The sequence below is a fragment of the Lactuca virosa genome, chromosome 2 (genome assembly GCF_052849685.1).
Source record: "Lactuca virosa cultivar CGN04683 chromosome 2, Lactuca_virosa_CGN04683_v6, whole genome shotgun sequence".
Classification (NCBI taxonomy): Eukaryota; Viridiplantae; Streptophyta; class Magnoliopsida; order Asterales; family Asteraceae; genus Lactuca; species Lactuca virosa.
Genome location: NC_136427.1, coordinates 12,734,000 through 12,760,376, shown reverse-complemented (window position 1 = coordinate 12,760,376; position 26,377 = coordinate 12,734,000). Strand labels below are relative to the sequence as shown.

The 26,377-nt window shown below is 42.1% G+C and overlaps 1 protein-coding gene across 1 annotated transcript; it reads right to left on the bottom strand.

Moving 5' to 3' along the window:
* Positions 1-3,862: 3,862 nt before the first annotated feature.
* Positions 3,863-5,719, bottom strand: LOC145157241 (uncharacterized). The gene is made up of 2 exons (XM_079076308.1): positions 5,004-5,719; positions 3,863-4,910 (listed from the first exon to the last, which is right to left on the bottom strand). Exons 1-2 carry the CDS (start codon positions 5,717-5,719, stop codon positions 3,863-3,865), a joined length of 1,764 nt encoding a protein of 587 aa, XP_078932434.1.
* Positions 5,720-26,377: the final 20,658 nt, after the last annotated feature.

The following is a 26,377-nucleotide window of genomic DNA, read 5'->3' as shown; positions in this document are numbered from 1 at the left end:
CAGCTCCAACTCGTCGAGTTGGTCTCATAATCCACGCGACCATAAGATTTCCTACAAGACGAGTTGGGGCCTTCCAACTCGTCTAGTAGACTTTCTAAAAGGCCCAAAATCCCTAGAATTTCAGCCCTGGAAATCGGGATGTTACATTTAGCAGGACCGTTTTTGGTTTTTTGTTGGATGCCCCTTCGTTACCAGGGGAAGTATGCTAATCCTTAAAATGTCCCTTTATCAGATACGCTAAAATGAAATATTATATCTCGATGGCATAAATCGGTTGTATTTTAAAGTGGATGATAGTAAGATGGTTTATGGCCCTGAAGAATTTTGTTTGATCATTGGATTTAATTTTGGCGTGTATCCAAAACAAATAGGAAAAAAGGTTTCTGAAAAAAAAAACAAAGTTTTAGTACAAAAAACGTTTTTATCGTGGGAACGTCTATTTTTGAACCGTACAAATAGTTCGGTGACAATATATGATTTGAAAGTTATCATATTAAACAATACCTTGTTAGTTTCTAACGACGATGATGCGGTGCAAGCATGCATGATATAAGTTTTGTGTCAAGGGTTTCTAGGAAAAGAAATTAACGATTGTTTACACCAAGGTTGCTTCTTTTTTGCTGGGAACTTTGATGAATGGAACATGTATAAATTGTGAGATTAGAACTGTTATTCTTTTGTATAGAAAATTTTGTTCAAATTAAAAGTATTTTTTTGTAGGTTTCCATGGGGTAGTTACTTATGGGAGTTCACCTTCGATGATCTTCAGGAGACTTGGAAGTAAATAAAAAAACTATTTATCACTACCCGAGCCTTGACGACCTTTTGAATACTTGGTGTTAGGATTTACAACACCATTCAAGGTATATATATTTATATATTTATATAATTTAATAAGTATCTTAGTTGGTTATGAAATATTGTAGATATGGATTTATGCGATATTTCCATCTGCGAGAGCTCTTTTTGTATCGCGTAGGAACAAGGATATATCTCGTATTAAGCATTGAAGTGCGATAAAAAATTGAAATAGGTCAATGTGAACAAGAGGAGACAACAAAATCATATTATTTGTCTTTTCTAGAGTATGTGTTTGATGAACCGTCTTCAGTTCCATCCCTGGTGTGGAAGCATTTTAGGAGGCAAGAAGTATCATCTTCTAGTATATCCTCCAGTGGACGATCTAAAGCAAGAGCAAGAAAAAGTAGCAAACCAAGTATAGAATATTTGTCGAATCGAGTAATTGCAGTCGAGGAAATGGTGTTTTTGAACCGGAAACAACACAATGAGGAGAATCAGCAACACACCGAGGTGAACATGGAAGAAGTGAATAATGATGATTTATAGCAGCACATAAATTTTGATGAACCAGTAACCTTTCAAACAAATCAAGTTGTTGACGATAGATTAAATAAGCAAGTATCCGTTGATAATGATGAAGAAAATGTTAGTAATATGATAGAATTGTTTTATTAAGATATAAATTGTTAATAATATATTATGAAATTTATTAATAAATACAATGTATTGATGTAGGTGTTAGATGAAGAGGTGTTAGACGAATGGGGAAATTTTTAAAATGAGGGGCCGACTGCAAATTACTTCGATGAAGCGATTTTGGATGATAATGACAGTTCACCCCTGCTAGTCGTAGGCCTCGTAATCCATCAATGTTTGTTCGTAGTACTTGCACACAGGTATATAGTAGTAGTTAATATGGAAAGAACTTTTTTTATCATTATTAAAATAAAATAAAAATATTTTAGGTACACACGACACTAAAGCCTGAGTAAAGACGAAAGAAGAAGGTTGCTACCACTTCACCCCCTCCTCCTCCTCCAGTATTCTCTGTTGATCCCGAATTTACAGTTCTGCTTCTGCATCATTACATACCAGATGGTGAGGTTGTCTTACAAATTTTTTTATAAGTATGGGGTGCAACACAAATTCTACAAATTCATCCTAGATAAAGATTTTTGGAGCTTGTTGTTTGGTCATAAGGATGTCGGTTGGTTTGAGGAAATAGTAAGTATTTATAAATTTATGGTTACAAGTAATTGTTTTTTTATTTTTTTATAATGAATGTACCAAAACCTTGGCAACATATGACAATTTGGGTTAGACTTCTTAATGAGAAGCGATTTGAAGGTGACTGGTATTCCATCATGCCTCCAACCTTTTTTATTTGTTCTGTTCTGGTAGAGAGTTTTAATTGGATTGCATTCGCTTCGGGGAAAGCTAAATACCCAGACTTTATGGTTCCTTGGTGGGATGTTGATAGGGTATAAATATATTCTTATTGAAATTACAGTTATTAGAATACTTCATTTTTATTGCAGTATTAATAATTAATTATTTTATCAACTTTGTGCAGGTTTATATGCCGATCAATTTCTATCCAAGTTATTGGTTGTTTGGTGAATTGCTACTAGAGTCAATGGAAGTCCATTTGTATGAGAGTTTGGGTAGCAGTTCTTATAGTGAGTTTAAATTTAAGGAACACTTACCTAGTTTGAGGCACGAGTGGGAAAATTTTTAGAGAAAATTAATTACCACCAAGGACACCAGTGAAAATGAAATTTATTCTTGAAGATAATGTTCCCCAACAAAGCAGCAAGTTGGGAGATTGTAGTGTATTTGTTTGTATGTTATGGAGCAACTAGTATCAGGATAACCAATAAGTTTAATCGCAGACACTAAAAAGGCAACTATGGAATTTCGTCAAAGGATGACAAAAATCTATTAGGGATCGTGGGTTGGTCCTATGTAGTTTCATGTGATATGTATGTAACTGAATGTTTGATTTAAATTCTAACAACGATTACACATTGTTTATTGTCATTACAACTTAAAACACAACCAATAGAGCTAAAGCTTACAACTTGTACACAATAATTGCCAATAATAAGACCCAACTACAAACTAAGCCTATCTTCAACTTCTTATTGTCAGATTCAAAATGTTTAATCGACTTTTCTAACTTAGTTATTATTGAAGATTGGTTCGTCGCTTCATCAACCCAACATATAAACCCGCATTTTTGGTGTTATAAACGCTGTATCTTCTTGATCGGATGGTTCCATCTGGATTTTTTGGAATCCTTCTGAAGCATCCAAGAAGGTTAAGAGTTTGTGGCCATCTGTTGCATCTATCATAGAGTCAATGTGTGCTAGAGGGAAAGGATCCTTAGGACAAGCATTGTTAAGATCCGTGTAGTCTACACATACTCACCATTTTCCGTTCTTCTTCTTTACGACAACTACATTAGTTAGCCATCTTGGGAACTTCACTTCCTTGATCACCCCTATCTTGAGGATCTTTTTGACTTCTTCTTGGATGATCTGATTCCTTTCGGACGCAAATTTCCTTCTCTTTTGGTGTATTGGTCTGAAATAAGCGTCAATATTAAGTTTGTGAGTGATAATACTCTTGTCTATACCTGTAATATCTTCGTGTTTCCATGCGAATGTCTTGATTCTGGTTCGAAGGAAGTTTAACAGGTCTTGCTCGATTTGCTCAAGTATTGAGGATCCTATTAGGACTTTGGCTTCAGGATCCTCAATGCTCAGGGGCACTTCCTTCACATATTTCTCCTTCATTTCTAGAACATGTCGTGCCCCCTTCCTTAATTGCTATGCTTACTGGGGTTTAGTCGTAGGCTTCATAGAGGTTTTATAACATTCCTTTGATTCTTGTTGATCTCCCATGATCTTCACTATTCCCCATGGAGTAGGCATCTTTACATACTAATGATATGTTGATGGAACCGATTTCATCTCGTGGATCCACGGTCTACCAAATATCACATTATAAGAAGATAAAGTGTCAATAACGCATAAATTTTGTATAGAGTTTACCCCCTCTATGTATATTGTAGCTTTATCTCCCCAATATTGTGTTTCGTTTCCCCGCTAAATCCTATGAGGACCGAGGATCTTTTGATTATCTCTGATTCTGAGATTTTCATCCTCTTTAGTGCATCTAAGAGTATGATGTTGACCGAGAATCCTTCGTCCACAAGGATCCTTCTGACGAAGTGGTTGGCCATGTACAATGTTATCACGAGTCCGTCGTGGTGAGGATCCTGGATCCCTTCCCTGTCCGTCTCGTCAAACGTGATTTTCTTTTCATTGCTAACCACGGTATTCTTCCGTTGTCTATCTTCCTTTTCAGTTTTAGAGACCTTGGCGTGTCTTTTAGCCTGAGAGTAAGAAGTACCACAAATTTTAGATCCGCCAGAGATAACGTTATTTATCTTGGCGTTTGGGGGTGGAGATCCTGGTTTCTCCTGGATCTTGTGTCCATCCTGGTTGTTCTCCTTGGACTTTTCTTTCTTTCTCCCGAGGATCTCTTTGAGATGCCCCTTGCTAAGGAGGTAGCTTATCTCCTTTTTTAGGGCTATACAATCCTCCGTCATGTGACCGAAATCTTCATGGTAAGCACACCATTTGGACTTGTCTTTCCAACTGGTGGACTTGTTATCCTTCTTTAGCCACCTTGCTTTGTCTCCAAGATCCCGCATATCATGGATTAAACTTGAAACATCCACATAACAACAAGAGTCATTGATCTTAGGAAGTTCCTCTTCCTTTCCTTCATCTTCGAGGGCATTAACCATGTGATGATCCGGTTTGGAATAGCGCTTCGATTTGTAGGATCTTGGGGCCGAGGATTCGGCCTTCTTATTGGGTTTCTCGTATTGACTTGAAGGGTTGCTCCTCGTCTGGATTTCTTTCTCCTCTTCAAGCCTTATGAACCTCAATGCTCGACACCTAACTTCATCCAATCTCTTGCATGGGGTCATCACAAGATTTTCATAGAAGGGTGAATCCTTCCTTAGACCCATCTTGAAGGCCTTTACAACAGTTGCCTTGTCAATATTAGGGATGCTTAGAGCTTCCCTGCCAAACCTGTTAACAAAATCCCTAATTTGTTCCATAGGATCCTGAACCACCCGATAGAGATCACTAGTGATCTTCTCGAAGGTTCTGCTACAAGAAAACTGGTTATTGAAATTATTGACTAAGTGTGCAACTAAAGTAATAGAATAAGGAGTAACATTTAGCAGCCATTTAAGAGCTGATCCAGTAAGGGTTGAACTAAATCCTTTGCATAGGCAAGCTTCCTTTATGTACACTGGGATGGGAATGATCTCCATCCTTTCTTGGTATTGTGTTATGTGCTCTTCAGGATCCGTAGTTCCATCGTAAGGCTTCATGCTAGGAGTTTGGAATTGCTTAGGAACTTCGGTATCAACTATCGCAGGAACAAATATCGAGATCCTGTGACTTGTTGGAGACACTTCTGGTATGGGTTGAACTACCCCGGGTATGCTTGATATCATCCATCTCAATTGCTGAAGTTCCCTAGCTATGTTTGGACTTATTCCTGCATCAACATTTGTAGAGTTAGTATTAATAGTATTGTTGTTTAAGAAGTTACTAGAATCAAGTTTTCTAGGAGTATTGAAAGGATTAATGAGATCATGGATCGTAGATGCTCGATTGTTCATGGTTGTCCCCCAGGGTGACGCAACAATAGCAGGAGTTGTATTCCCCTGGTGATTTCCTGAGGATCCTGCATTATCGAAGTTCAGGATCCTTGTTTGTACAACTGTGGGTGTCGTTTCCTGGGATCTCTGAAATTCCGCTTTCATCCTCTCCACTTCTCTAAGTAGTATTCTATTCTCCTCTTGCTGCTGGGTCATCTGTTGCGTCATTTTCCTCATCATAGCGAAGAATTATGCAGTAGTGACCGGAGTAGTCAGACCCTGGAGTCCTGAAGATTCCAAACTTCCTTGGTTAATGACTCGAGGGGTTTTTTTCTTGGAAGTGTTGGGCACTTTCCTATGAGTAGGGGGTCTACTCGGAGAAGGTGGTAGATTTTTGGTTGAAATGGAAGGAGCGGAGGATGAAGAAAGGTTCGGTTGTGTAGACATGATCTTTCCAGGATTTTGAACTCCACGGCCCCACGGTGGGTGCCAAATTGTTTTGGTCAAAATTTACACAAGTATTGATCAACCAAATTGAATGAGAGGTTGTGATGTTCGAATTGTGCAATAGAAGAAAGTAAAGAGTATGACACGATTGTTTACAAGGAAAGCCCTTGATCCTTGCTAGGATCTCCGACACAAAACCATGGGAGGTGATAATGATCACCTGCCTTGATGATTTTATTGATATAAAACGATGATTACAGGGAGTATTTTAGTAAGAACAAGTGAAAAAAGTATGTAGAGTAAGCTAAGAGTAAGCAGTCTGTGTCGTGTGTGAGATACATGTGTCAATTTATATTCTAAGCCAGCTAACAAGATGTCCGATATTCCGGGGATCCTCTGTGACCTGCTTTGTGAACATTGTTTGACTTGGTATTCTGGGTCTTTAGCATAATTGAGATGAAACTCTGTTGCGAATAAGTCTTCTCTTGACAATTTATGGTTTAACTATGAAATCATGTGGTTTGACTATGAATTCTTCATGTTGAACTATGAAGTGCAGACAAGTAAAATGCCTTGTCTTGTCAATTAGTAAACTTTGTTTATGGTTTGACTCTAAAATCATGTGGTTTGACTATGAAATTTTCACGTTGAACTATGAAGTGCAGATAAGTACAAAGACTTATCTTGTCAATAAGTAAACTTTGTTTATGGTTTGACTATGAAATCATCAGGTTTGACAATGAATTCTTCATGTTGAACTATGAAGTGCAGACAAGTACAATGGCTTGTCTTGTCAATCAGTAAACTTTGTTTATGTTTTGACTATGAAATCATCATGTTTAACTATGAGTTCTTCATGTTGAACTATAACGTGCAGACGAATAAAATGCCTTGTCTTGTCAATCAGTAAACTTTGTCTATGGTTTGACTATGAAATCAGCAGGTTTGACTATGAATTCTTCATGTTGAACTATGAAGTGCAGACAAGTACAATGCCTTGTCTTGTCAACCAGTAAACTTTGTTTATATTTTGACTTTGAAATCATCAGGTTTGACTATTAAATCTTCATGTTGAACTATGAAATGCATACATGTACAATACCTTGTCTTGTTAATCAGTAAACTTTTTTTATGGTTGGATTAAGAAATCATTAGGTTTGAGTATAAATTAATCCAATTTCAATACCAACTATTGTATATTTATAATCGGGTTCCTTGGATTTTTATAATTCATTTTCATTACATGTGAAAATGAGTTCTTACAACGAATTTTACCAAAAAAGATTTTGTGAACTCCTAATATTCTTTCATAATCTTGAAAGAAAAATTCTTAATACCTTCACATCCATTAAGAAAACTTCGAACGACCACTTTCAATTCTGTTTCATGGCTTTAGGTTGCGTGGTATGTAATCATTATTTTAAAAAATTAACTAATAGTTGTAGGTAATGTACCTCCTTAAGATTTTTGATGTGACTAATACAAGTATCTTTTATTTATATGCAAATTCATAGCTTCCTTAGGTGCATCATACCATTAATATTTGTGGGTTATGTACCCTAATTAGGAACAGTCTGACAACAATGTACTTTGCGGTGGCGTTGGATGGAAACCATGAACCCCTACTCTTAGCAGTTGGTTTGGGAACCTTAGAGTGTGAGGAATCTTGGGCATGGTTCATATGGAAGTTAAAAGACTGTTTAGGTGACAGAACAGACGTTGGTTTCATAAGCCACCTATGTGATAAAATACACTTTTCCGTTAGATAACTCTACCCATATTTGGATCATGGGTATTGTCCTAAAGATATAGCTCTGAAAATACGAGATTCTGTCAGACATAATACCATTTTCGAAAAGTTGTTGTAACACTCATAATCAGAAAGACCAAGAAAGGAAAAGAAAACCCTAAGTCAAAGGGTAAAATCGTCGAGTCCAGGGAGGAACTCGACGAGTCGGAGCGGGATCCGGGGGATCGATTAAGTAACCGACTCGGCGAGTCGGCAAAGAGGACTCGGCGAGTCCGGTCTGAAGAGGGAAACCCCAAATCCGGGACTTTGTGCACTATTTAAGCATCTCATTCTCTCCCTTAGGGTTCCTTATAGCCTCTCCTATCCAGAATACGAAACCCTAAGCCTCCATTGTTGCACATTCAAGCTTTCTTGCCATTTTAGGTGATTTGAAGGAAGAAGGAAGAAAGGAACCATTGGGGATTCAAGGATTGGCAGTGGATCCAGAGTTTGTGGGATTTTCCAGAGCATTTGAAGGTAATGAGTCGCTACCTTCACTCTTTTGCATGTAGATCAACCTTTAACATGAGATTTGGGGCTTTTAGGGCAAGTTTAAGAACCATTTCGAGTTAGAAGCCCAGATCTGAAGTTGCTACTTCAGATCTAAGTGTATCTTGGCCTAGAGAATCATAAAGCATCAGTCTATGGGTTGATTGTTAAGCCTCTTTGTCTTAAACCCTAGTTTATAGTGTTTTGAGCCTAGATCTCCTTAGCTACACGTAAAGTTTGCCACTTTACGTGAGAAATAGGCTTTAGAAGAATGGATCTACAGTTTGGAGTCCATGCATGACTCAAAAACCTCTGAATATATGAAGGATTGAATAGACTCGGCGAGTCGTTCGAGTGGACTCGGCGAGTAGGATGAAGATGGAGATGAACTCGACGAGTTGGATGAACAACTCGGCGAGTCTGTTGAAGATTGCCTTGCACTCGGCGAGTCTGTTGTTGGACTCGGAGAGTCAAGTCGCAAAACCCCAAACCCTTCGAGTTAAGACTCAGATCAGTGAGTTGGGTGGGGACTCAGTGAGTTGGACAGGTCAGGACTCGACAATCGGTAGACTCGGCGAGTCAGGGGCTGACTCGGCGAGTCGAGTCGCGAATGGAAGGATTCTGAGCGTATGAACTCGGCGAGTCAGTAGGCAGACTCGGCGAGTAGGGTTGACTTGACCAGAACTTTAACTTTGACCAGAGTGGACTTAGTTGACTTTCGGAGGACAATTAGACTAAGTGTTATATTGATATTGGTAGTTCGGGGAGCTAGTGGAGCAGCAGTTCAGAGAGAGTTGTCAGACAGCAGCCAGATGATTATCAGCAAGTTCAGCAATACATGTGAGTTTCCCTTTGTGTGGATGGGTCTACGGCCACAATGCCGGCCCATGTAGTTATGAGTAGGAAGACCCGGGGGTTAGCCCTAGGCACTGTTTGCTAGTATGATATTCAGGACCAAGGTCCAATATTGGGCGGGTGCCCAAGGAATGGTTTGCATGATAGAGTATACTTGTGTCTGTGTGATACATGTATGTGCCTGGTAGAGAGGTGAGTGTGGGCGAGGTCCCGTATCTCACCAATAGCAGAGTATGGACGGTGTTCCATATCTCATTAGCAGTAGATCAGGGGCGAGGCCCAAGTTAGGAAAAGAGTGAGTGTGGGCTGGGCCCGTATCTCACTATCAGGAGGAGTGTGGACGGGATTCCACGACTCACCAGTAGCAGGACAAGGGCGAGGCCCAAGATAGGCGAGGCCTTAGAACTGGATTTAGTAGTATATGTTCAGTTATGTGTTGTGGTATGTTTATGTGTTAGTATATGTTAGCGGGCGGGGCCCAGAGACAGGCGGGGCCTAAGAGAAACAGATCTGTATCCGAGCGGGGCTCGAAGCCACGCGGGGCCTGGAGCGGCGGGGCCGTTGTAGCGGGCGAGGCCCGAGGTAGTGGGCGAGGCCCAAGGTAGCGGGCGTGGCCCAGTATTTACAGTATGTAATTATGCAAGGTATGTGGTAGGTTGGGGAACTCACTAAGCTTCGTGCTTACGGTTTTCAGTTTTGGTTTCAGGTACTTCCGGTAGCGGAGGGAAGAGCTCGGGGTGATCGCATGGCACACACCATTGATTAGACAGCCTGGGATGTTTTACTCTGATGAAATGAACAAGTGTTTTGAAAAGATACTCTGATTTGTTATATAACTCTTTTAGAATGTTTTGAAATGGGTTAATACTATGGTTTAGTTATGATTTAAAAATTGAATTTTTGGACCGTATTTTTGGGATGTTACAAGTTGGTATCAGAGCCTTGGTTTGAGGGATTCGGACATACTTTCGGGTGTGTCTGGACTCAAACCGAGGGATTGGTATGGAAATTTTCAAAAGGAAAATCATTTTTGGAAAAAGACCTTTGAGAAAAGAAAAACTTAAAAAAAAAGAAAGAAAAGAGTTTTTGAAAAGGAGAAAAGGGTGTGGTGCATGCAATCAGCCGAGCTCAAGTAAGTACCCCAAAATACCCATACAAGTTATGTTATGATATGCTTGTTAGAACTGCATGCTAGAATAGGAATAAGGATCTAGGAGGATGCCTTATGTGCCTGCTATATGTGTTTCAGCTTTATGAGAATCGCATGCTAGTATTGAGTAGACAACGGTAGGATAGCCTATTTAGGTTATGCCTGATAGTATGAGCTTAGCATTGCATGCTAGTACAGTTTCTCGTTAGGAGAAAAGATTTTCTTGAGTAGTTTCCTGTGTCCGAATGCTGCTTGCTTTGTGCTTTGTAGGACTCTGAGTGATGGGAGTTAGCCATCAGGTGAATACATCGCGTCACATGTGATCAGGGTTGAATAATCTCAGAGTGCTGGATTTGGCCCTATTGCGCAGCTCTCGTTTGAGTCTAACCGTTGTAGGGACGAGTCTTTTACTCGAAGGATTATCTGAGCCTCGTCACATGTGACGGTATTCAGGTGAGGGCTAATTGGCATTACAAGGAGGCCTTCAGCAGCTGAGGATTGGTTTAGGTGGAGTCAGAGATTTACCCTAGGGCAAGCCTAGGATGAGAGTAGTGATGGGAGCAGTGTTAGTAGCAGTGAAAGGGACTTGGTGTAGTCGAGGCAATTCTTGAGGAAAGTACGGATAGATGTGGAAGGTAGTAGGGGCCCATACTACTGAAAGCAGAGGATCTGTACTCGATTCAAGAAGGGCTGAGATAAAACCGGGGAACTTGTAGTGTGAGTGTGATCCCTCAGTAGAGATGTGTATGTTAATGTCAGTCATGATATGTTGCAGAATGGTGACACTACGGGGTAGACCAGTTGGCGGATCAGGCGCCGGTGAGGGATCAGGCTCGGGTTCAGGGACCGAGCAGCTCGAGGAGCAGATGAGAGAGTTTGTATCAGCGGAGGTTACGCGCAGCATACTAGATCAGGCTCCTGTGATCTTTGGCACGGTCATGGAGGGTATACTGGAAATCTTGGATGAGAGGCTGGGAGCCTTCCGTACAGAGATGATGGCGTTGATGGGAGCGCGTACTTTGACATTCCGAGAGTTTAGAGCATGCGGAGCACCAGATTATCATGGGGCTAGGGACCCCATCGCTAGCAGCAGGTGGTTGGCCGATGTCGCCAAAGCATTCCGTACGAGCCGGTGTCCCGAGGGGGACAAGGTCAGACTCGCCTCCTGTCCCCTGAAGGACAGAGCACGGGACTGGTGGGAGGAGGTTAGACATGCCATTGGAGATGATGCCGTGTTGGACGCGATGACATGGACTGATTTCTCGGCTAGGTTCAGGGCCGAGTTTGCACCAGTGATCGAGGTGCAGCAGCTAGCACGAGAGTTTCAGGATTTGCAGCAGATGACTGAGACTGTGGCGGAGATCACTGCCAAGTTCAGAGAGAGCCCTTCTCGTGCTGTAGTATGTGGCGGACGAGGAGATGAAGAAGGCTCGGTATCACGAGATGCTGAGATGTGACATCAGGCAGTTTGTGAGCAGGCCCAGCTGCAAGACACTGGAGGACATGATTGTCCGTGCCAGAGAAAGAGAGATTGATTTGGAGTTAGAGAAGAAGAGGAAACCGGATGAGATACAGGTAGCCACAGGTTCAGGAAAGAGACCCAAGGGGTCGGACTCGAGATCGAGGGATTTCCAGAGCCGCAGCCGATGTGGCAAGTATGGCAGGACGCATGAGGGTGCGTGCAGGAGCGGTAGTGGTCGTGATTCAGGCTGCTTCAAGTGCGGCCGAACTGGCCATTTTAGCAGAGATTGTACAGCTACCATTACTCAGGGCTCAGACCTGATATGTTTTCATTGCAGTCAGAGGGGCCACAAGAAGGCCCAATGTCCGAGTTTGCTTTCTGCAGGACAGGTGATAACACCTGCTCCCGCGACTTTGAAGATCACCGACAGTCGGCAGGGTCGGGCAGAGGCGCCTACGGCACGGAGCAGGGCGTACCAGTTGGTTTCAGATGACATGCGAGCAGCCCCAGATGTGCCAGGTGCGTATCCTTTGTCTGTTTTACAGTTTTATCTGTGATAATTGCTATGGTACTGCATCGATATTAGTGATTGTACTTTGGATTCTGTTTCCTGCTTATGACTGAGTTATATGCCATCTGCATACCATGGGTTTAGGGTAGTAGTCCGTAGTGGTATCCCTTTTAGAGCAGGTCACACAGGATGCGGTCGCTGTAGCAAGCGTGAGATTGGGATTCAAGAAGTATTTCACCAGCTTTCAAGGATAGTGGCGGTGTGGTATTGGGTAGTTCTGGAGCACCAGCAGCGGTAAGCATCAGTTTTTTTAGCAGATCGACCATGGATTGGTAAGGAGGATTGGGAATCCTTTCCAGACAGTGAACTGTAAGGAGCTAGTTGAATCGAAGTGGGGCGGGGGGGGGGGGGGGGAGGAACCCTCGTATAGCCAGGAACGGAACAAAGTGCGAATCTGGGATGAGTTCGCAACTTTGTTGAGCAGGATAGTTGTCCGAGTGACTAATCAGATTGAGAAACGCGTGAGTTGGGAGTGGGGAAAACTCCCCAGTGTTGTGTGCGTGTAATAGCAATCAGTAGAGGATTGGTATGGTAAATCAGGTCGAAGATTTTCTCGGCAGGACGTGATTTTAGTAGGATGTAAGACTACGGGTCAGCCGCAACATTCCCCAGTAGAGAGTTAGTGAAGGAAGTAATGTATGACTGCGGGTAAGCCGTAGCCTTCATTAGCAGTTAGATAGCGGAGTGTGGGCGGGGGCCCGAATCTCCTAGTTCGCGGAGTGTGGGCGGGGGCCCGTATCTCCTAGTTAGCAAGGTAGGGATCAGGAAAGGGTAGTTCGTTGTGATTAGTATGGAGTTGGCCTGCGTAGCCCTAGAGAGGTGAGACCTTGGGAGAGGCCACTCCAGGATACAGTTGGGTGAGACCCATGGGCGAGGCCCGTATGTTAGTAGCAGTATAGGTGAGACCTAGGAGCAGGAGTGCTAAGTAGTATGGTTCGGGTGAGACCCGTGGGCGAGGCCCGTGTGATAGTAACTAGGCAGGTGAGACTAGAGGGAGGGACCGCTCTAAGATATAGATTGGGTGAGACCCATGGGCGAGGCCTGTGAGATTGTAGCAGTGCAGGTAGGACCTAGTAAGGACCTTAGGGTCAAGATAGGGGATCGAGGATCCCAGGACTTGTAGCGCCAGAGTGGCAGGATAGATGGAGCAGTGTAGATAGCCGAAGTTTCTTCGGAAGTCGCTGGGAGCGACTAAGAGATTGTGCTAGTGGTAGTGACCGGTGAGTATACGGTAACCCAGTTATCGGCAAGTTCGGTAGAGGGACCAGGGTGGTCTCGGTTCATTCGGAAGGCGAATGGGAAATGGCAGGGCTTCAAGGCAGGGAAGGGACGACAGAAAAGTATAGAGCGGGACATCAATTGACCAAGGAGTGCTACGCCTCTCGCAGCAGGGTTGGATAATCTCAGAGGGAAGGGTTTGACCCTGTTGCGTAGCTCTCGTTTGAGTCTAACCGTTGCAGGGATGAATCTTTTACTCGAAGGATTATCTGGTCCATTCGCTGGGATGGGTGCTCGACACTAAGTTATGGCAGTACGAAGTATTCAGTGTGTACCGGCAGCAGTGACCAGCACTGGGAGTGGCTGGAATAAGGAATACCGTGAAAGGTAGGACCTTCACAGTGACAGAGGAAGTAGTTAGTTATGGAACGTTGCCTCGGGGAGTTTCAGAAGGGTTGTCAGTTGGGTAAGTTGTGTTCCCAGAATGTTCAGGGTCAAGGTTGACCCGAGATTATTATCCGCAAGGATTAATGTTAGCCAGAATGACCGGGTGAAAGGCCAGCGGAGGTAGTCAGCGGATGTTAGGTCTACTAAGCAGAGTGTTCACAGCAGATTGCATGGCGATTGGCCGAAGAGAAACTTTGAGGATGAAGTTTAGTTTAAGTGGGGGAGAGTTGTAACACCCATAATTAGAAAGACCAAGAAAGGAAAGGAAAACCCTAAGTCAAAGGGTCAACTCGTCGAGTCCAGGGAGGAACTCGACGAGTCGGAGCGGGATCCGGGGGATCGATTAAGTAACCGACTCGGCGAGTCGGCAAAGAGGACTCGGCGAGTCCGGTCTGAAGAGGGAAACCCCAAATCCGGGACTTTGTGCACTATTTAAGCATCTCATTCTCTCCCTTAGGGTTCCTTATAGCCTCTCCTATCCAGAATACGAAACCCTAAGCCTCCATTGTTGCACATTCAAGCTTTCTTGCCATTTTGGGTGATTTGAAGGAAGAAGGAAGAAGGGAACCATTGGGGATTCAAGGATTGGTAGTGGATCCAGAGTTTGTGGGATTTTACAGAGCATTTGAAGGTAATGAGTCGCTACCTTCACTCTTTTGCATGTAGATCAACCTTTAACATGAGATTTGGGGCTTTTAGGGCAAGTTTAAGAACCATTTCGAGTTAGAAGCCCAGATCTGAAGTTGCTACTTCAGATCTAAGTGTATCTTGGCCTAGAGAATCATAAAGCATCAGTCTATGGGTTGATTGTAAAGCCTCTTTGTCTTAAACCCTAGTTTATAGTGTTTTGAGCCTAGATCTCCTTAGCTACACGTAAAGTTTGCCACTTTACGTGAGGAATAGGCTTTAGAAGAATGGATCTACAGTTTGGAGTCCATGCATGACTCAAAAGCCTCTGAATATATGAAGGACTGAATAGACTCGGCGAGTCCTTCGAGTGGACTCGGCGAGTAGGATGAAGATGGAGATGAACTCAACGAGCTGGATGAACAACTCGGCGAGTCTGTTGACGATTGCCTTGGACACGGCGAGTCAAGTTGCGAAACCCTAAACCCTTCGAGTTAAGACTCGGATCAGTGATTTGAGTGGGGACTCAATGAGTTGGACAGGTCAGGACTCGACAATCGGTAGACTCGGCGAGTCAGGGGCTGACTCGGCGAGTCGAGTCGCGAATGGAAGGATTCTGAGCGTATGAACTCAGCGAGTCAGTAGGCAGACTCGGCGAGTAGGGTTGACCTGGAAGGTTGACTTGACCAGGACTTTAACTTTGACCAGAGTGGACTTAGTTGACTTTCGTAGGACATTTAGACTAAGTGTTATATTGATATTGGTAGTTCGGGGAGCTAGTGGAGCAGCAGTTCAGAGAGAGTTGTCAGACAGCAAACAGAGGATTATCAACAAGTTCAGCAGTACAGGTGAGTTTCCCTTTGTGTGGATGGGTCTACGGCCACAATGCCGGCCCATGTAGTTATGAGTAGGAAGACCCGGGGGTTTGCCCTAGGCACTGTTTGCTAGTATGATATTCAGGACCAAGGTCCAATATCGGGCGGGTGCCCAAGGAATGGTTTGCATGATAGAGTATACTTGTGTCTGTGTGATACATGTATGTGCCTGGTAGAGAGGTGAGTGTGGGCGAGGTCCCGTATCTCACCAATAGCAGAGTATGGACGGTGTGCCATATCTCATTAGCAGTAGAGCAGGGGCGAGGCCCAAGTTAGGAAAAGAGTGAGTATGGGCTGGGCCCGTATCTCACTATCAGGAGGAGTGTGGACGGGGTTCCACGACTCACCAGTAGCAGGACAAGGGCGAGGCCCAAGATAGGCGAGGCCTTAGAACAAGATTTAGTAGTATATGTTCAGTTATGTGTTGTGGTATGTTTATGTGTTAGTATATGTTAGGGAGCGGGGCCCAGAGACAGGCGGGGCCTAAGAGAAACAGATCTGTATCCGAGCGGGGCTCGAAGCCAGGCGGGGCCGTTGTAGCGGGCGAGGCCCGAGGTAGTGGGCGAGGCCCAAGGTAGCGGGCGTGGCCCAGTATTTGCAGTATGTGATTATGCAGGGTGTGTGGTAGGTTGGGGAACTCACTAAGCTTCGTGCTTACGGTTTTCAGTTTTGGTTTCAGGTACTTCCGGTAGCGGAGGGAAGAGCTCGGGGTGATCACATGGCACACACCATTGATTAGACAGCCTTGGATGTTTTACTCTGATGAAATGAACAAGTGTTTTGAAAAGATACTCTGATTTGTTATATAACTCTTTTAGAATGTTTTTAAATGGGTTAATACTATGGTTTAGTTATGATTTAAAAATGGAATTTTTGGACCGTATTTTTGGGATGTTACAGTTGTTTTGGAAGTTATGTAGTGCATATAGTGTGCATGAATTTTACTTGTGTTTAGAAAGCTTTCAAAGTGCATGTAATGGAATCCACTTGTCTGGCTTGATAATATAGCCATTGCAAAATGGGCCCGTGCATTTTTTCCTAAAGTATGTTGCAATGTTAAATCGATTGATATTCCTATAGTTGTGAATACTTTATCCACCTACAGATATGAGTTACCTATAACAACAATCATTGAGTTAATCCATCAGTCGATTCAAGTGGTATATGTTCATCGGGCTAATGTCGGAGGTAAAATATTTTTCTATACTTTTTTATATCTTGTGTTATTATATATAAATTAACAAATTTCGCAAATGGGATTTACGGTGGTGTGACCCCTTATGCCAAGAGTAAGGTTCAAAAGTGAGTGAACAAGTCTTATAATTGGGAGGCAAGACATATTTGTGGGGATATATTTGAAGTGGATGAAAATTTCAACACCAAGAAAGTACAACTTGAACATAGGGTATGTAGTTGTGGCAAATGGCAAAAAAGGGGTATACCTTGTGGCCATGCTATAACATCACAATGAACTCGTATATCTGCAGCCATTCATGAAATGGTTGATTATAAGTAGAATTCTGCTATGTATCGAGTTAAATTCCGATATGGTATAGTGAATCCTCTGCCATCATGAGTGCAATGGGAAATACCAACTGAAACAGTAGTCCTGTTACCTCCCAAGTAGAAGTAGCTATTGATGTACCCCTTCCCCTTTATTTCCTTTTATGTATTAGTTACGCTTTAATGTTTCAATGAAATGAACATGGATGTGTTTTCTTAATTCATGTTTTATGTTCATTACCAAAACAACATACATTAAAGGCTTAGCAAGACACACGTAAAAAACAAACAACATACCTAACGAAAATTTTACATCCAATCTTGTTTAAATAACATACATATTAAAAACAAGGGACATTATTTAAAAGATTCCATGCTTCCCCATGTGCGAACTCCCTACTGTTAAATTTGAAATGCAAAGCTCCATAGCCACATGTATGATAATATCCTCATCCATATTCGGATGTTTATTATCCAACTCGTTATGAATACATTGAAAATGCTTCACCCTTTGTTTCAAATCCACAAACTTGGCTTCGACATCTCTTCTTCTATGATATTCAGTATGCCCCATTTCACGGTGAAAAAAATGACAGAAACGTGACCAAAATGATCCATTGCGAACTTGTGGCAGCCCTATGGAAAATACTCCTCTACAGTTACAATCCAAGCATGAACCAAAGAGACTTCCTCTTGGATGCTCCATCTCAGTGGTATAGGTGGGTCCATATCTGAAAAGAAAAATTGTAATAGAAAAATAAACATTAAAAATAAGATAAAGGACTACAAAACATCACATAAAATATTACAAATATGAAATTTGCATAATAAAAGAGCTGCCTACATGAAATAACGTTTATTTTTAACAAGATTTTAATCGTCCTCATACTCGAAGTCACTGCCTTCATGCTCCAAAATGTAAAAATCTTTAAAAATATCCAAAAGCTCTTCAGTGTCTGCATAATAAGTTTTGGTATTTTTAACATAATTATACCATTGATTGAACCATATGACTTTTTTCTTTATATCCATCCATTTACTAACAATATCTAATTCTTTCCGGTGTTTGATCTTCTCCCATATCATGGTTCAACAAAGCTGTTATGCTGGTCCATTCGACAGATACAAGGCAATGCGGGGGAGCCAGTGACGTTACACCCTGTTGAATGGTCCAATTACTGGTTTGGTCTAGGCTTTCTATGTAATAGGTTCTTTTGAGTCAATTTATAGCTTTTGGTAGTTAATGAGTAGTTTACGACCCTACTATGAGTTTACGGCGGTAAGCTGTTTACGGCCGTAAACCCAAGGCCGTCCCAGGTCCAGTATAAATATAGGTGTGCTAGGTCTTTTGTCAGTTGTTGATGCCACAAGAGTTCACGGCTGTTTTTCCACAAGTTGTACCTGACGTTTTTCCTAATAGAAAGCGTGTGCAAGCTTGTTATCATTCTGTTTCTACTTGTTCTTTATTGTTATTGATTGTGTTTGCTATTTGATCACTGGTAAGATCCGTTTCAGGACCTAACAATTGGTATCAGAGCAAAACCAGCGTCAAAAGCACTCTACAATCGATTTTGGACCGGGTTCTCATCTGTTTGCGACTAAAGTTGGTGATTGCTGCAAAAGGGTTCTCAGTTTCGTCAAAAATCTGCAAATGCTCTCAAGTTTTAGAGCTTACGGCCTTAGCTTACGGCCGTAATCTCAGTTTACGGCCGCAAACACTTCGCAGTTCTTGTACCGTAAATTGTGTTCCTGGGCCGTGAATAAAGATTATTCATAAACCGGAAACTGATTGTTCTTGGACCGTGAACTTTAAACCGTAAACACCTTCCGACCGTAAACTCGGAGTTTACGGCCGCAAACTCTTCTCTAACCGTGAACTCTGTTTACGGCCGCAATTTTTTTTTTTCTGTGTTTGACTAGAAACTTAATTTATTTTCAAAATCATTTAATATTAATGGATTCTCAAAGTCAAACACACCACCACAAGCTGGATTCTGTTATGGGCACAACCACCCGAATTCCTAGACTCCTATCCGCTGAAGGTTTCCCAGAATGGAAGTATAGGATTGAACAGTACATAAAAATGAAGGACTTCAAAATCTGGAGAAGCATAATAAAAGATCCTGTCAGAATAACCACCACTGTTGCAGGGCAAGTGGTTGACAAGAAGATGGAAAACTACACTGATGAAGACTTCGAGAAGGTTGAAGAGCAAGAAAAAGCTTTGGCCACTTTGACCATGGCCCTATCTCCAGACATTGCTTAAGGTTTCAGGGAGTATACTTCTGCTAAGGCTTTGTGGGAAGCCCTAATTGAGGTCTATGAAGGGAACGAAGATATGAAGGAGAGTCGCCAAGATATGCTGCGACAACGTTTCAATATGTTCAACTACGTCCCTGGAGAAACTCTTGAAGCACAGCTGCTGCGGTTCACATCTCTTAACACTGAAATGACTGTAGCCGGGATTTTCTACACAAAGTCTGAGATAAACAAGAAGCTACTGAATGCTCTCCCAAAGTCTTGGGATATGAATGTAGTTGTCATAAACAAGAAGCTACTGAATGATCTCTCTTGCTGAAGTGATGGCTGTCATCAAGGCCTGTGATATTGATGACAAGCAGCGAGAGATCAACCATGTGAACTCATACTCAGCTGCGAACCTTGGAATCTCTTCTAACCATACTCTTTCATGCCTCACTTTTTATTCTGCAGGTCAATCATTTGCTACTCAGCAAGCTCAGGTTCAGTCCTTCCCAACTCCATCAGCTTCCTCTGCATCAGCTATGCCTATTTCTCAGAACCAATCGTTCGTGGCTACTCAAGTTGCTTCCTCCTCCAATGTGGGTTCCTCTTCAAAAGGAAAGGAGGGTGATGAAAATCTCGCTCTTGCTACAGGGCTTGTCAACTGCTACAATGCACTCGTAGCTGGAGATCTTCCACCCCAACTGTCATTTGCCGATCTCGATCAGATTCACCCTGAAAACGTTAAAGAGATGGATATTACATGGCAAATTGCCATGGCATTTTTCAGGGCGAAACAGTTTGCCAAGAAGACCGGAAAGAACAACTGGGGAATGAGTGCTGACAAGAAGGTTGGGTTCAGAAAGAGAAAGCTGAGGTGTTTCAACTGCCACGAGCCAGGGCATTTTGCTCGTGATTGTCCACAGCCAGACAGAAGATTAAATAATGACAGGACAATGGTTGCAGTTGGGAACAATCGAAGCGGTGCTCAGGTCAACGACGAGAAGGCCACGGTTGCACAATCGTTTGACTGGGAGGATCATATGCAGGCCCTGAACTTATCTGGACCTGAAAATGCCCACCTGGCACAGGTTAGTGATGATGCTCCGGCAGAGATTGTTGCAGCTGAAGATCAAATGATGGAGCTGCAGTTTGCGTTGATGGTATCTTCTTCTCGTGAACCTAATAAAACGAGGTAAGTCTACCCTCATGCTCTCAAGCTTGTATTGATTATGTTAAAATTCTACATGACAAAATAGAGACATTAGGTAGAGAAGTAGAGAACCTTAAAATTCTCCGTGAACTTAACGACTCACTAAAAAGGGAAGTAGAGGACCTTAGATATGAAGGTTACCAACTCAGAAAAGGACAAAAAACCTCTTAAGGCCCAGTTAGAATCTAAAATAAAGGACTTTAGGAGACTTCAGGAAGACTATAGTAATAAATGCGAAAATTATGACTATATAATGAAACAGAACGCTGAACTAGTGGCGGAAATTGAATCATTAAAGGGCAAATTTGAAACTGCTGATTTTGACTTTAGAAAATTTGATGTATCGAGTGAGGTAGTTGCAAATATGATAGACCACTGCATGCAATTTAAAAGAAATCAGTCAAAGGGTCTAGGGTACAATCAAGTACCTCCTCCTTTCAATCATACATTTCAGTTTCAGCCCCTGTCGAAAGAAGAGATTGCCAATGAACCATTCATGGTTTATGGCAAGCCATCTGGTTTTGTTTCGGGAGGATTTATTAATGTTGAAAGTACTAACATTTCTACTTCTCCTGCAGATCAATCCTTCTATCAGTCAAAGCACGAAGTTGAAGGATCTGTTTCTGAAAATAAAACTGAGTCTGAACCTGAAGTTTTAGTTTTAAATAAAGACAATAGTTTTTCTGATGTTTCAAGTGACAACGTTTTTTGTGGTGATCTGTTTCTTCTGATACTGTTTTGAATGGTTTTAACGTGTCTGATACTAGTTTGAATAATGTGGTTGACAATTCTAATGTTTGTGATGATAATCTTGAAAACCCACCAGTTTCACAAGCTTCTCCATCCAATGTATCCTCACTTGTCTTACAACCTAATTCTTGTTCTTGTTCTTGTGAGAGAATCAAGGGTGTTAGTATGGAAAACAAATCTGATCAATGTAGCACAAGTTATGACAATAACAAACATATTTGTTTCAATTGTGGTATTGGTGGTCATATAGCTAGAAATTGTTAAAATCGTATGTTTGTACATTTTGAGTCTCCAAGAGGAGAGAACGAATTCAGAGGAAGGTCTTTAACTAGAAAGTCCTCTAGAAATCGTTCTAGGAATGATGATTGGAAAAATGATCGGAGTAGAAAACGGGCTGCTTTTCAAAAACATAAAAAGGTCTTTCATAACAAAGTCCCAAGCAGTTTGCCAAAACCGAGCATGGCCAAGCCAAGGTCGGTTTCGTCAAGAAGCAGCAGTGGGTCTTCAACTAATTCTAGTAGAAAACCGAAATGCTTCAGGCAAACTGATAAACATCCGATTTCACAACCACCCGGGACTGTTATAAAACCTAACTATCAATGGTTGCCCAAATTAGCTTCCAATTTATCATCCGTGTCCTCTGAAAAATCCGTAAATGATAATAAATCTGAGGAGGCATCGGGACCACCCAGGAAAATAATGACCTGGGTTCCCAAATCTAATTGAACCCGCACATATTGCAGGGACAGTTGCGGGGGAATGTCGTCAGACCCTGGTTCGTCGACAGCGGCTGCTCCCGGCATATGACAGGAGATATCGACCAACTGCACAACATTCAATCCTTTAATAGGGGATACATCTCCTTTGCGGGTGGAGAAGGTGGCAAAATCACTCAAAGAGGAACTGTCACAGATGGGGTTTTGAGTTTCGAGAATGTCAACTTTGCTCCCGAATTGAAGCATGGTTTGTTGACTGTGTCTCAGATTTGCGACAAAGGCTATTCTACACATTTCACTGAAAAGGAATGTATGATTCTCAAGCCAGGCTTTGTCATCCCAGAAGAGTGGATCCTTGTGAAATCTAAAAGGGATGGGAATGCCTACATCATAGATATGAATAGCAATCTTCCTGAACAAGTTACGCGCCTCTTTTCAAAGATCTCCGAACAAAATGCAATGTTGTGGCACCGAAGACTCGGTCATGCTAACGCCAAGAACTTGAATCGTCTTGCAAAGAATGAGATGGTCCGTGGTTTGCCTGTCAAGGATTTTATCACGTTTGAGAATTGTGTGTCATGTGCCCAAGGTAAGCATCATAGAAAACCACACCTGCCAAAACAGGTCAACTCAATTAGTCAGGTGCTTCAATTGCTACACATGGATCTGTTCGGACCAGTAAACGTTCTCTGCATTAACAGAAATTCCTATTGTCTGGTCGTGATTGATGATTTCTCGCGTTTTACGTGGGTTTTCTTTCTATCCAATAAAGCTGGAGTTGCTGATCTAATTAAGAAATTCATTGTGTTAATTGAGAACCAAACTAACAACAGGGTGAAAGCGCTTCGTACTGACAACGGAACAGAGTTTAAGAATTCTGTACTTGATCACTTCTGCGCAGAAAAGGGTATTATGCGTCAATACAGCTCTGCTCACACACCCCAACAAAATGGTGTTGCTGAGAGGAGAAACAGAACTTTGAAACACGCCGCAAGGACGATGCTGTGTGACTCCAAACTGCCAGTCTTCTTTTGGGCTGAGGCGATAAACACTGCTTGCTATGTTCAGAATCACGTGTTGATCAACAAAGCTCAAATGAAGACTCCGTACGAGATTCTATATGGTCACAAGCCTTCAGTCAGTCATTTCCGTGTATTTGGCTGCCCTTGCACCCTTCTTCACTTAGAGTCCAACCCAAAGTTAAACTCCAAAGCTGATGATTGTTACTTCATAGGGTAGGCTGCTCGCACCGCTTATAGGGTCTATAATAAGAAAACAAAGCAAGTTGTAGAATCTTATGACGTGCGCTGGTTGGAAGAAAATGAGACAGATGCTCGAGTAGGTCCAGATTGGTAGTTTGATTACACATCCCTGTTCAAATCTATAAATGTGTCTTCGGGTAGCTCATCTAGATCTATCTCCGGTTCCAAGAATGTTTCTGAAGACGAAGACGAAGAAGTTGTATACAGACCTCCAACGGTATCCTCTTCACAACCTGAGGGGGAGTCTCCTGCTTCGCCTGAGGGGGAGTTCTTCGCTTCGCCTGAGAGGGAGTCCTTCGCTTCACCTGAGGGGGAGTCATCTGTACATCCTGATAGTCCGAAATCTCCAATTCAGAATACTACTCCTGATGCTGAAACAACACCACTCACTCCTATAGAAAGAGAGTTCATGTCCAAAGACACTTCCGCTGATACTTCAACTTTTATGGAGCTACTCTTTCCTGAAGACTTTTCAAATGAGTTTGTGGCAGCATCGTCTGGCGTGACTCAATCAACAAATGAGGGAGGTATCAATATTCACAATCTTCCTGTCTCGCTTAATGACATCAGCCAGGAAATACCCTCAATGATTCAACGTGATCATCCGATCGACAACATCATTGGTCAGCTGGGCGACGGTGTTAAAACTAGAAGTCAGAGTGGAGATGTCAATACATGTCTTTACTCTTGCTTTATCTCTCAAATAGAGCGCAAGAATGTTGAAATGGCTCTGAATGAGCCCAGCTGGGTAGATGCAATGCATGAAGAATTACATCAATTTGAGAAACTCGGGGTTTGGAAGTTGGTTGAGTTGCCAAAGGGCAAAAAGTCTCTTGACACACGATGGGTCTATCGAAACAAGCAAGATGATTTAGGGGTTATAGTGCGGAACAAAGCTAGATTGGTGGTTTGCGGGTTTCGACAGGTCGAGGTTCTTGACTACACTGAAGTGTATGCTCCAGTTGCTCGCTTGGAGGCTATTCGTATCTTCCTTGCATATGCCTCTTACATGAACTTTACTGTTTACCAAATGGATGTCAAGACTGTCTTCTTGTATGGCAAGGTGAAGGAAGAAATCTATGTTGATCAGCCCCCTGGGTTCGTTGACTCCAAGTTTCCTAATCATGTCTACAAGCTGGACAAGGCATTGTATGGGTTACATCAAGCTCCTCGAGCGTGGTATGCGACTCTAACAAAGAATTTGCTCGAGCATGGATACTATCGTGGCACTATCGATCAAACTTTGTTTATCAAGCATGTCGGCAATGATCAGATTCTTGTTCAAATCTATGTTGACGATATTATCTTTGGGTCGACCAGTCCGCAGCTTTGCAAGAAATTCGAAGGTGTTATGAAAAAGAGGTTCGAAATGAGTTCATTGGGGGAAATGACCATGTTTTTGGGGCTTCAGGTCAAACAAAATTCAACCGGAATCCTGCTACATCAACCTAAGTATGTGGAGGATATTCTTGAGAAGTTCGGGTTTCACGACGCTAAATCTGCATCGACGCCAATGGCTAAAAGACCTCTTCTGACTCCAGATCCTAATGGCGAATCCGTAGATCAGACACACTACAGATCGATGATCGGATCGTTGATGTATCTTACTGTAAGCCGACCTGACATCATGTTTGTAGTTTGTCAATGCGCACGTTATCAGGCTAATCCTAAACTTTCACATCTTATTGTTGTCAAAAGAATTTTTCGGTATATCAAAGGTAGCCCAAAATTGGGTCTTTGGTATCCGAAGAATTCTGAATTTGATTTATATGCTTTTGCTGACAGTAATTATGGAGGCTGTGAGCTTGATAGGAAATCTACTTCAGGAGGGTGTCAATATCTTGGTGACAGACTAGTGTCGTGGCAGTTCAAGAAGCAACACACTGTCTCAACCTCAACAGCGGAGGCGGAATACGTTGCTGCATCTGCCTGTTGTTCTCAAGTTATCTGGATCCAACATCAGCTGTTGGACTATGGTTTGAATTACTTAGAAACCCCCATTTACTGTGATAATGAGGCCGCAATTCAAATTGCCAAAAATCCAGTCCAACATTCTAAAACCAAGCACATCGATATTAAAATTCATTTCATCAGAGACTGTTATGAACGTTCACTTATCCGGCTGGTACAGGTTCCCACTGCTAATAATGTGGTGGATCTGTTCACTAAGCCTTTTAACAAAGCTCGTTTCGATGTGCTTGTGGGATTTCTGAAAATGATTCGTTTTGGGGATTAAGTTTTTCTGTTTTATTTTTTTCTTAATTCTTCTTTATTTTTAAATTTGTTTTTGTTTCTGTAGGTAGGTTAATTTAAATTTGCGCATTTTATTTTATTTTACTTTTATTCTCACCCATGCACAAATTTAGGGGGAGAAATAATCAAAAAATCCAAAAACAATAAAAATCCAAAAACAATAAAAAATCCAGAAAATTAAAAATATTGCTGATTGTTTTGTTTGCAGGTGTTGTGACGGGAAATGAAATTAGCAAGTGATAACGGGCAATCCGAATCTGCGTAACGTACCTAAGTTGAATTGCCAACGCTCTATGCTCGATGCGCTGGTAGGCACGAAAGATTTTAAATGGACTTGACTAGGAGGAGTTAAAGCTTAAGGAATTCAAGGACTTGACAAACATTGACCTAGTTAGATCCGTTTAGCCTGACAATACGACGCTCGGATAGGTTGAGCAGGGAGATATAAACGGGAATCTACTGGTCACAATAAAGAACCCGTATCTAGAACTGTGGATTCACTTTTCCTCGATGTGCGGACTCTATCCTTAATTCCGGTTTTGATGGGGTGACTGGGGAATTCCGATAAACTTGGTCTGTAGAAGGTTATTTTCTTGCTTTCTGTCTGTTAGTCATATGTTGCCTCCTTTGCGTGATCGAAAGATCCGACCTGGACTGTGACATATGCAATTCTGTCTCTCTGCATCTTCTCTCTATGCAATTCTTTCTATCTGTTAGCCATATACTGTCTCCTTTGCGTGACTCAAAATCCGATCTGGTACACAGTATATGCACCATTCTCTTCTCAATCCCTCTAAAAACTTCAGTTACTCATATGTTTCATCCTTTGCATGATTGGAAGAGATCCGACTTGTATGTACAGCATATGCATTCTAAATCTATCTTCTCTCTTAATAATTGTCTGCTCACCCAGTGTAAGGAGTATTCTGGAAGTCCTTGATGGCTGGAGCATATCAGGAAGTGGGAAACACGTTCTAGTACAATTAAAATTGAACACATACAGATTGTCTGTAGATCT

Coding starts and splice junctions, on each gene's coding strand:
- LOC145157241 (XM_079076308.1), bottom strand. CDS start 5,719: ATGACGCAACAGATGACCCAGCAGCAAGAGGAGAATAGAATACTACTT. Junction 4,911..5,003: donor GTCAATAATTTCAATAACCA/GTTTTCTTGTAG, acceptor TTTTGTTAACAG/GTTTGGCAGGGAAGCTCTAA.